The following is a 12,127-nucleotide window of genomic DNA, read 5'->3' as shown; positions in this document are numbered from 1 at the left end:
GAATCCTATTCAACTATAGGATCCTATTCAACTTGCAGTGTAGAAGACAGAATGTAAAAAGGAATATAGCTTCTGCCATCAGCACAACTGAGAATACTTCATAATTGTCTACACCACAGCAAGTAAAAAAGATCAGTGTTTGTGAGTAAACTGCTAACATATTAACAACCACATGAGGCTGTTATGCTCAATGTAAAGTGCAATGATATCAAAACAAGTGTTGAGGGTACAAATGTCACTGCTGCTGTTATAACATTGGCAGAAATTGGTGCACAGTGATTACAAAAGTTGTGCTTTGTTTTGTAATGGTCTCCTAATTTCAAAATGTATTATATTAAATAAAAACTTTTTTTAATAAAATCAAATATCTACCATTATATGGGAAAGTAGTTTCATTAGAAGAGCAAAGAGAGATTGGTACAAATCATGTTACAGGCTTGTAGAATAGATTGCAAACAGTTTTGTAATTAATAACCATATACTTGAACCACTATAATTAGTATATGATTTTCCATAACTGTCTTGGTATTACAATTCTGAGGTTACTAAAAATATACATTTTACTGAAGCTTTACATGTTGCATTAATCAGGACAATTTGCAAGCAACTCCAATGTAAAGGGATGATTTGGGGATGCCGGTGTTGGACTGAGTGGATAAAGTTAGAAATCACAACACCAGGTTATAGTCCAACAGGTTTATTTGGAAGCACTGGCATTCGGAGCACTGGTTACCTGGTGAAGGAGCAGTGCTCTGAAAGCTAGTGCTTCCAAATAAACTTGTTGAACTATAACCTGGTGTTGTGTGACTTTTAACATTGTAGAGGGAAAACATTTTTATAGCTTGCATACGAAAGATGACTTTCCATTTACATTGGCATAGTTTCCAAATTGTTCTAATGAGTGCAACACAAAAAGCATCAGCAATACATGTCTTTTTTCAGTATTCCACCTGATGGAGAGATGTAAATATATTAAAATAAGCAAAACATGTGAATTTACCAACATGACCAACCAATTATGGGCACAAAAAAGCAATTGCACTACTCGAGTTGGTCCATTCTCTTTACTAAATGGGTAACTTGCTAACATGATAAAATGGATTAGAAATGCCTCAAATAGTTCAATCATTTAGAATCCTACTTTGACTAGGATATAAAAAAGCCAAGCATAACAGATGAGTTTCCATGGTAACATTTTAAACAATGGTTCAGCATATGTCAGTAATGTTAGTGTAATTCATAAATCCATTAGGACTTTTGGTTGAACTGGTGTCAGTAACACAATGGTGTAATTCATTTCTGGTGCTTTTCCTGTATTTTCAATGTTTTGACAGTTAATACATTTAAAAATGCTTGAGGTAATTAACATTACAAAATAATTTCCACTCAGGAAAAAATATGGTGGTCCAGTGCTTTCCTCTAACCAAATTCCCACAAAATATTACATTCCATACATTACAAGTGTGTTAATATTCACATTTAGCCCCATGACCAGTACATAAATGCTGTTACGATGGCTTATCCAATTTATACAAACAAGGAAAAGTACAGATTTAATGCTTAGTCTGTACTGAGTTAGTCAGCCCCAACATTGGGTAAGACAAACTATTTGTTCCTTCTCTTAGTCACTCTCTAGGATTGCTTCTGACAATCTTTGTGGATATATGAATGTCAGAGAAATAAGGGTGTCATCACACTTTAAACCAGAAATCCTGAAAAAAAAGTATATTGATAATTCATAATCCCCTTTGAGCAAGAGAATATTTCTTTTGAGAGAATGTTCCATCAGTGAGAATGTTTCTCAGGATAAATCACTACTTATAGAAAGGATGTGGAACAGTTCAGAAAGAATAACCAAATATAGGGAAGATTTCTATATATAGAAAATCAAAATAATTCATTAAATAAAATGCTTTTTATCAAGTTAGGATTCTGCTTCATAACACAGACTACATCTTCCCTGATGTCTTGAAGCAAGGGTTTACAGAGGCAGGCCTAAAGCTTAAGCTGAAATCAGAACTAAATGGTCACTGTACAATAAAATGAACCATGCAGTTCAATCAATAACTGATGTAAAATGAGGGAGAAAAACAAAAAAAAGTGTTTGAGCCATTTGCATAAATTCTACACAATTCATGAAATGCATTGTGTGTGGGGAAACTGAAGTCAGCAAAATATCCAACATGGGGCCTTTTAAAAGGGCTTAGGTGATCACATGCAGTGCTTATAAGAAAATGCACAAATTTCATAAATTCCAGTCACCTCTATTCTCAAATGTCAATTAAAAACTCGTCTAGCACCAATATATTATCTGAAGCATGGGATCATCAAGACCAAAGAGTTAAAACAAATCAAATACAGAATCTACATTTTGTTAACTTTTTTAGTAAACTATTAATACTACCTTCATCAATAAGCAGCAGCAAAATGACTAATTCCATACATCAAATAAGCATTTGGCAAAGCTACCTCAAAACACAGCAAAGTTGGTGATGATAAATGTTTTCAATATTCTAGATATTGTGGTGTTACTTTTACTTAGATACTCTGGAGCATAAAAGCTTTCTACATTTGTATGTTTTATTTTAAATATCAACCTGCCATGCTGAAGCCCAGGAACCACCTTAACCTTTGGTCAATAAGGTAAGAATTGCAGGAATCTTCTTCTCCATCAGATTAGCTCTGCAAACCATCAGCTCTAGTTCATGGCTAATGTTCACATCAAATTAATTAAAATTGCAACAGTTCAAGTAGCTGATGCTTCTGCCTTCACCAGGCAAAGGAGATGCTACATTATTGACCAGCGTGTGCTGCTTTGCCTCTCCTATCAACTGACATGCAAGGTCAAGGAATAGTTTTTCGACATTGTCCGATTCTTTCGCTGATGTTTCCAAGTAATGCATATTCTGAGATTCTGAAAATTCTTCAGCCCTTTCTCTGGATACTTCTCGTTTCTCTGCTAAGTCAATCTTGTTGCCTGTGAAACAGGAAAGGGGTAGTATTAGAACATATTGGCAAATATTTGTATCAGGACAAAGTCATACCATTTAGTTGGGGTCTTCTGATTTAGTCAATAGTCAGGCCCAAGGGGGTGCAAACTGTGAGTTAAGCTGGTAAGGAGACCAAAAGGGGAGGAGCACAGGACTGAGCCTCTGCAATTGTCCAATAGTTCTAAAGGTTCTTTTGGAGTTGTTCAGATGACAGTGCAACATTAGGGTGGATGAGCAAACTGCCTATGGCACTGTGATACAGGAAATCATTCAAGAGAGGGAGCAGTTAGCAGTGGTGGGAGCTACTATAGTGATGCAGATTAACACTGTTCTCTGCAAAGAACAATACATATACTTGCAAGACCTACCCTGTCTCAGTAGAGGATCTAATTGTCATGGTCCATATAGGTACCAATTACATAGGTAGAGCTGGCAGAGAGATTCTGCAGATAGGGAATGAGGAAGTAGGCACTGAACTAAAAAGCAAGCTCTCAAAAGATAATAGTTCAGACATTATTACCTAAACCCTGTGCAAATTGGCATAGGATAAACAAATTTGGAGAGATGAATACATTGCTCAAAGACTGGTGGGGGTTGGGATTAGGTTCAGACATAAAAGTAGACAATTGATAGCACACATTAGATGCATTAGTCAGGGGTAAACATAGGGTAAAGGAATGGGTCTGGGTGAGTTACTTTTCAGAGGTTGGTGTGACTTGTTGGGCTGAAGGGCCTGTAGGGAATCTAATCTGAGAACTAGTATAGTGATGTGGCTGCAGAGCAAAAAGGATTGTAAGGGTATTCGATGTTCAAGAGGAATATGTAAAGATGGAAGGTTAATATTGTTAATCAACGGAGTAGTTAAAAATGAACTTGTTTCAAGAGATCAGATATAGAATTAGTTTTGGTGGAGACTATGAATAGTAGGAGAAAGCAAATCACTAGTTGGAATAGTCAACAAATCTTCTAACAGCAATCACCGAATTTATACACAAAGAAATAAAGTGGGCTTGTGATAAAAAGATGGAAATAGATCACGGATGATTTTAATCTACACATAAACGGAGGGAAAAAAAAAATCAGACTGGCAATAGTAACCTGAAAGAGGAGTTCGTAGAATGCTTGTGAGATGGTTTCTTAGAGTAGCATGTTAAATTGACGAGAGACCAGGTTATATTATGTGTGATGTAAAAAGACAGGATTAATTAATGACCTAGAGTAAAGACCACCCTAAATCACAACCACAATATGATTGAATTTTACATCAGGATGAAAGGGAGAAGATTAGGTCCAAAACGAGCATTTTAGACTTATGGGCACTAATGTCAGTATGAAAGCTGAGCAAGCTGAAGTGAACTGTCATACTAGAATAGGAGATCGATTAATACAGATGCAGTGGCAGACATTTCAGCAGTTTTTCACAACACTAAGACTAAGTGTATTCTTTCTATGAAGGAAAATGGTTAAAAAAGGACCCATAAGCAAAAAGGTTTAGGGAAAGTATCAAATTTAAGGAAAGCAGGATAACTGCACAAAGATTAGTGGCAGGTCAAATGATTGATCAGAATGCGAAGAACAGCAAGAAGTGACTAAACAGCTAATCAGGAAAAAGAAATATAAAAAAGTGAATAGCAAGATTTTCTACAGTTACTTAAAAAGCAGCCACCTGGAGAGTTACAACAGAATCAATAATAGGATCAAAGTGAGGACGTCAACAGAGTTGTTCAATATCTTTATTAGATTAGATTACTTACAGTGTGGAAACAGGCCCTTCGGCCCAACAAGTCCACACCGACCCACCGAAGCGCAACCCACCCATTTCCCTACATTTACCCCTTTTACCTAACACTACGGGCAATTTAGCATGGCCAATTCACCTGACCTGCACATCTTTGGACTGTGGGAGGAAACTGGAGCACCCTTGTAAAAATGTTTTTGGATATAAAAGCAATATTAACATTTTAAGTAGAAATGTTAGACAAACCAGCTTTAAATCTTTGAATCTGAAGCAAATATTTCAACTGCTATGTTCTGAAAGGAAAACATTACAAACATTCCGCAAGTAGAAATTCCCATTGCCTTTGAGTCTTTCCCTTTATATTTCAATAAACGTGTCTATATTGCATAGAGCTGATAACATAACATGATATATGTTAAGGTGATCTTGCTAACAGTACAGGCTACATGTTAACAACATTGGACAAATGTTTCCTGTGGTGCTTCCAGCCGATACATCAATAAGCAAGTTTGGAACTATTGATGCAGTAGGTTCAATACAATTGGGTCAACTTTAACAAGAAGGATTTATCACAAAATCTTACAAAAACACCATTATTATAGAAGTATATTCCTCTTTTAGAAGGACAACAGAATCTCAAGCAAGAATCAACTGATTCATTCCACACCTCACCCACCCCACCCCAGAACTGCAGGAGGCAAAAGGTAAGAAAAATGTAATGTAGGACACACAAGTTAGCTGGTTTCCTCTCAGTCACAAATTAAAATTTTTGTCACAACAGGAAAGTACAAATTCCTCGAGAACAAGAGGTAAAAAGAACACAAAGTTTGGGCGATCACTGTTGCTTCACAGTGCCAAGGACCCAGGTTCGATTCCAACCTTGGTGATTGCATGTGGAGCTTGTATGTTCTACACATTTTTGTGTGGGTTTCCGTCAAGTTCTCCAGTTTCCTCCCACGATCCAAAGATGTGCACTTTAAGTGACTTAGTCACGTTAAATGCAGGGTTACAGGGATAGGGGAGGTGCAGATGTGGGTTGGATGCCCTTTGAAGGGTCCATGCAGACTCAGTGGTCCAAATGGTCTCTGTTACACTGTAGGAATTCTATGATAAAAAAAACTCAAAAGAATCATCAACTGGAGTAGGAGTCAACTGTCATCCATTCAGAATTTTTGAAGACCATATGAAAGAGGAGGAGTAGGCCATTCAGCCTATCAAGTCTGCTTCACTCTTCAATAAGATCATGACTGAGCTGACTGTCACCCGAAGCCCACCTTCCTGCCTGCCTTCTATGACCATCAATTCTCCCATAGATCAATAAGTTAACCATGGGTATATTCAATGATACAATGTCTTCGATATTCAAATCATATGGTAGGAATGTCGAGTTGAAGCCAGAACCAGATCAGCAGCAACCTTACTGAGTTGAAGAAAAAACTTCTGCTCTGAAGTTTCTGCCCCAATCTCCACTGCCATGAATTCCAAAGACTAAGGATTCTCAGTATAAATTCCTCCTAATATCAACCTTGAACTAGAAACATATTTTTAAATTATGCCTGATAACATTATATCTCCACGTCATCTATTCAACCTTAGCAAGAAATGAAGAACAAACGATGCTTTAAACTCTTTAGAAATATGTCAAAAATATTAGATTTAATCAGACCTCAAACAAATAGAATTCCTAACCTTCCTGGAAAGGTCAGGAAGTATTGCATATTTTACTATTAGTCACATGTACTGTTGGTTATGACAAAAATCTACATTTTTTGGCATTAGTATCACTTTGATCAGTGATGCGTTTTCAATGAAACAATATTTGTTACTGGTGCAAACAAACTTCTTCCTATGTCTGGTTTTCTTTCTAATGAATCTTTCCCCTAACTTTTAAATTCCCACCCCTGTACCCCATGCTCCAATTTCCTACACTATTTTCACAAGCATGGCCCTGTTCTTGAAATTTGGCATGCAACAGACGTTGGTGCAAAATCGACCATTAGAAGTAAATGCAATAACGTGTAGAATTTGAGAGATAGCACACGGCCTTTAGTAGAACCAACTAATTCTAGGCATCACCATTGACTAGAAGCTGACCTGACTCAAAACAGCATTTTGACACACAAGCAGGACAGAGACTCAATAGTCTGATGAGGGTCATTTCCTGATCTCTTCAGAGCCTTTCCACCATCAACATGGCTCAAATCAGGAATGTGATCATATATTTAAATTTTATTCTTGCACCTTTATTAATATTCATTCTCAACAGCACTGGCATATATTACTGTAGAATATGCAAAACTAAAATTCACTGTAGCAATGTAATAATTTCAACATTATCTCCCTCCCAGTGATCTCAGCAACATAAGCAGTACTGTTACGGGAATCCAACTACCTCCTAGAGACATACCATTTAGTTTTAGACATGTATCGCTGAGGTGTTACTGGGTTGGAATCATAAATTCTCTAACATTGAAAGAATACCATCAAAAGGACTGTGGTTATTCAAAGAAAACATGTTCCTTTTCAAGGTAGCAAGATGTACTTTGTTCATATCAAAAAGAACAAATTAGCAAACAAACCAAAGCTCTCAGTTTTGCCTTATCAAAAGGGTGATAAATTCCAACATAGCTCTTCCTACTTACCAACTAAAACAGTGGTTACTTTATTGCTAGCATACTGTTCAATCTCCCTTAGCCATTCAGGAAGACAGCGAAAAGATTCTTCACAAGTGATATCATAGGTCAATATTAAAGCATTTGCACTGCGGTAATAGCTCTGTGTGATGGATCGAAACCGTTCTTGTCCAGCAGTATCCCAGATCTGGAGCTATGGGGAAAAAAGAAAATAGGAAAAAAAAATGATTCTCTGGAAAAAGACAACTTTGGACCTCATTTTCACCTAACCTGTCTAGAATGAAGATGATGAGATTGGGTTGACTAGTTGTTACATTTCCCATTAGATTTGCTATGGGCGTAACTTGATTCAGTTTCTTCCAGAATGTGAAAGGCTAAAAGGTTACCCCCATTGTTCTTCCATTTTCTTTTGTTCACATTAAAATGAATTTTCTTTACATGAACTCTTATTCCACTCCACATTTCCCCAGAAGTGCTATGCCTTCCCAGTGTTGACTAGTGAAGTCTCCTTACTTTTCTCTACTACTGGGTGTTATCACCACCACCCACACTATGCATCTTATCTTACAATATAACATTTTGTGAGGTACCTTGTCAAATGTCTTCTCAACGTCCAGATACCACACATCATGTTAACCTATATCCCAGAGGAGAAACAGATATTGGAAGAAGACTACGTTGACGCAAGGAATATAAACACCCACAAGCAACTGGAACTATTGAAAGGTAAAGCACAATAATAACAACATGGACTGCGGAAAAGGTTGAAAGTAAATAAAACACCCTGTACCTGCCATCCATGGCAGCTGATTTGCCAAACTAACGTGGATTGTCCAACTCATTGGGGTCATGTAAGGGCATCTACGAGAATGGGGACTGCAGCACACAACCTTCCTCCACTATAACCAAATTCTTCAGCAGAGATTCATTTGTAAAATGTGAATGCCCATGCTAATCCTGCATCAAACTCTTCAGTCATGGGAGAGCCCACAGAAAAGAATAAATTCATTTATAGCTTGGATATACTTGACCAAGATGGAGTCAACAATGCCCAAATATTTATGCAGCACATGGCTGAACAGTGTAATTTCAAAGTATCGGTCAGTTGGACAAACTTACAAAACTGACAAAACTGTAGTAAAAGGCATGCTGGTTGGTTTCATTATGTTTTTGCAAACAAAAGGTGAATGTATAATGCTTGTGGTAAGTACTCGGTTCCACAATCAAGATATCAAATTTTCTTCGCACAATTGCATAATACCGTGAAGGCTGCACTTGCTTTATTTTCCTTGGGGTTGTCCGTTACTATCGAAATTGGTTCTAACCAACAAGAATGCCAGATAACTGGCTCTTTGTAACAGAATGCACTGTTAATTCAAAGCAGAATAAATGAATAACAAATTTAATCGTTCTTGTAGCAATCGGTTAGTTTAAATTCCCAGCACATATTGCCTGCAGTTTGAGTTAGTGTTCTTGTGCAGTTTTGCAGAAGTCAAACGGCCTCCTTCTGTGTTATATCCATTCCCCGATTCATTTTTATTTAATTCTACTATCCTTCAGTTTGGAAAAAGTTTTTGTGGGAGGCACAGAGAGACAACAGAGAAGGAAAGAAAGTGCAAAGGAGTTAAAACAAAAACACTGCTATACGCAAACAAATATGCAAGGCTGGAGCAAAATACTTAAACCCCTAACATGGCCCCATGCTCATTATGTATATGCAAAAACTTGGACTGGAGGGAAAAATATTGGGCAATAAGCTATTTCAGAAGATCCAAAGTCAACATGTAGTAAAGCAAAATACATCGGGCTGCTCAGCTTGACAGTGACACATTTCACTTTTACGGATTCAAACTTCTCAAGCACTATCACTAAACAGGATGTCCTCACATGAAGTCAGGGCTACATTCTTGAAATTCAGGGACTTCAAGTGAAACATGTCTTCCCATTGGAATCATTGTTGAAGCCAGAATAAGGTTCCAGAAGACAATTTTAGCCTGGACAAAAATAATGTAAACAGTAGATTTTATACAGCATTGCTAGCTGAAATAACCTGCAAAACAACAGAAAATTACTGAATATAACAGGAATACTGCACAAGTTAGAATTAGGCAACACTTAAAAAGTGACTGCAGTGTCTCAGAATACAAATGCACATGAACGTCTGTGCTTATGCAAAGTTGTAACTTGTAAAGTTGGTGTCAGTAAGCTCTGGCTACATTTTAATTAGGTCTACACAACTTACATACTTTGAATTCAGAAGTTTCAGAAATTTACATTTGTAGCCAGTTTTCAACATCTGTGCCTAAAACCTGACTTTTGAGGAGAACAGCTACATCATGAACTACCACAGCGAGTCAATCTAATTGCTAAGTTGGTGAGGGATTTCACCTCAGACCAGAAAGCTTGCACATTCCAGTCTTTGGGGCGCACTCATTCTAAATTCACCTGAGTGTTGGATTACCTAATTTTTATAATCAACCTCCCCTTTTCTCTCCAAAGCCCTTGGGACCTTCCCACCATTCATGGAGCTCCATGTTTGGATCACCCAAATCAAGCTTGCACACCTGGCACAGTGCTGAAACAGTTCTTAGCAAAGATACAAATGATAGTCTACATGACTGTGACACGATAAATAATCTCTCCCCATCCTATCCAACCTATTGACATCTTTGACAAGTTCATGCACACCATCGCTCTCCAATGTCTCTCCACAAACCTCCAGCTTGTAGGGAGGGCCTGCTTATACCTGCTTCAATTCTTAGCAATCCAATCTATCTACAAAAAGACTTTCAATGGTTTCTCTTTCTACTCTTGTGCCATGATGTTGTGTCCCACAAGGATCTATCATTGCCCCCTTTCTATTCCTTAGCTACATGCTTTCTCACACATCATCCAAAAGACGGGGGTTAATTTGCACACAAACATGGATGATAGCTCTCTGTCACCAATATCATTTAACTCCTTGACCATCTCAAAATTATCAGACTGCATGTCTGACTTCTAATACTGAAGGAAAAGAAATTCACCCAATTAAATATTAAAGACCAAAATCATTGACTTCATTTCCCATTACAGCTTAGTGCCCTTCCTGGGAGTTCTGACACCAAACCAGAGTTTCTGACCTTCATGAACTTCTGATCACATGTATACTATCAACAAGGTTGCCTACATTGAACTCTATTACATCATCTGTCTACATGCCTACCTCAGCTCAACTGTTCCTGAAACTCTCATCCATGTCTTTGTTATTCCAATGAACTAATAGCCAATCTGCTACATTCAATACCTCAAAAAGTTATGATCAAAAACGTTGCTACCCATTGATGATAGTAAAATGTAGGGTATGTAGGTTAGTTTGATATTAGAGTAGAATAAAAGATCGGCACTGTCGAGGGCCGAAGGGCCTGTGCTGTTCTATGTCCGAGATTACACTGTCACATTCACAGCGTGCTTGCTGGCCTACACTGGCTGCTAGTCATACAGCACAGAAACAGAACCTTCAGTCCAACCAGTCCATGCTCAACAAAATCCCAAACTAAACTGGTTCAACCAGCCTGCTCCTAGCCCATATCCTTCCAAACCTTTCCGATTCATGTACTTATCCAAATCTCTTATGTGTTGTAACTGTACCCACATCCACCACGTCCTCAAGATGTTCATTCCACACCTGAACCACCCTCTATGGAAAAACACGATCTTCATGTCTTTTTCAAACCTCTCTCCCCTCATCTTAAAAATTTGCCCCCTGGTCTCGAAATCCCCCATCCTGGGAAAAAGGCAACAACTAGTAACTATCTATACCCCTCATTATTTGATAAACTTGATAAGGTCACCTCTCAACCTCCTACAGTCCATGAAAAATGTCCCAGCCTTTATAATTCAAGTCTTTCATTCCCAGCAACATCCTGGCAAATCTCTTCTGAACCCTCTCCAGCTTACTAATGTCCTTCCTATAACTGGGCAACCAGAACTGGACACAGTACTCCAGAAGAGGCCTCACCTATGTCCTGTACAACCTTAACATGATGGCCCAACACCTTTCCTCAAAGGTCTGAGCAATGAAGGCAAGGACGCCAAATGCCTTTTTAGCCACCCTGCCTATATGAGATGCAGACTTCAAAGAATTAAGTACCTGCACCCCCAGGTCCCTCTATTCTACAACACTACCCAAGGCCCTATCATAAATTGTATAAGCCCGACCTTTGTTTGTTGTACTAAAACGCAATAACCTTGCTTAAACCCGATTGAACTCCATCTGCCATTTTGTAGCCCACTGACCCATTTGATCAAGATCCCTTTGTAATCTTAGAAAACCTTCTTCACTGTCTACTCTGCCAGCAATTTTGTTGTTGTCCATAAATTTACTAACCATGCCTTCTATAGTGTCATACAAATCATTTATATAAATGACAAACAAAGCAGGATCCAGAACCGATCCCTGTGAAACACCACCTCCAGCCCAAAAATGAACCCTCCACCCTGTCTCCAGCCATTAAGCCAATTACATATCCAATTGGCAAGTACACTATGAATCCCAAGTGACCTAACTTTACTAAATAATTTACCCAAGGCTTGTCAAAGGCTTTGCTAAAGTCCAAGTAAACAATGTCTACTACTGTCCTCAATCTTCTTGAAAACTTCCTCAAAAAAACTCAATCACATTTGACAGACACTATTTTCCTTGCAAAAAGCCATGCTAGCTATCCCTAATCAAATGCTTGCCTCTCTAAATGTCCATAATTCCTACCTTTCATAAATCACCTCCA

The 12,127-nt window shown here is 38.1% G+C and overlaps 1 protein-coding gene across 2 annotated transcripts in view; it reads right to left on the bottom strand.

Moving 5' to 3' along the window:
- Window positions 1-771: 771 nt before the first annotated feature.
- The window catches only part of rab30 (RAB30, member RAS oncogene family), an 87,411-nt gene continuing 76,055 nt past the window's right edge, over window positions 772-12,127 (bottom strand). For both annotated transcript variants that reach the window (XM_043691648.1, XM_043691649.1), the window contains exons 4-5: window positions 7,371-7,554; window positions 772-2,977 (exon numbers count right to left, since the gene is read on the bottom strand). In XM_043691648.1, coding sequence (XP_043547583.1) covers window positions 2,727-2,977; window positions 7,371-7,554 — 435 coding nt within the window. In that variant the 3' untranslated portion in view covers window positions 772-2,726. The remainder of the gene's footprint in view (window positions 2,978-7,370; window positions 7,555-12,127) is intronic.

The sequence above is a fragment of the Chiloscyllium plagiosum genome, chromosome 6, assembly GCF_004010195.1.
Source record: "Chiloscyllium plagiosum isolate BGI_BamShark_2017 chromosome 6, ASM401019v2, whole genome shotgun sequence".
Classification (NCBI taxonomy): Eukaryota; Metazoa; Chordata; class Chondrichthyes; order Orectolobiformes; family Hemiscylliidae; genus Chiloscyllium; species Chiloscyllium plagiosum.
Note: the sequence above shows the minus strand (reverse complement) of the source record. Positions and strands in the feature narration are given on the sequence as shown.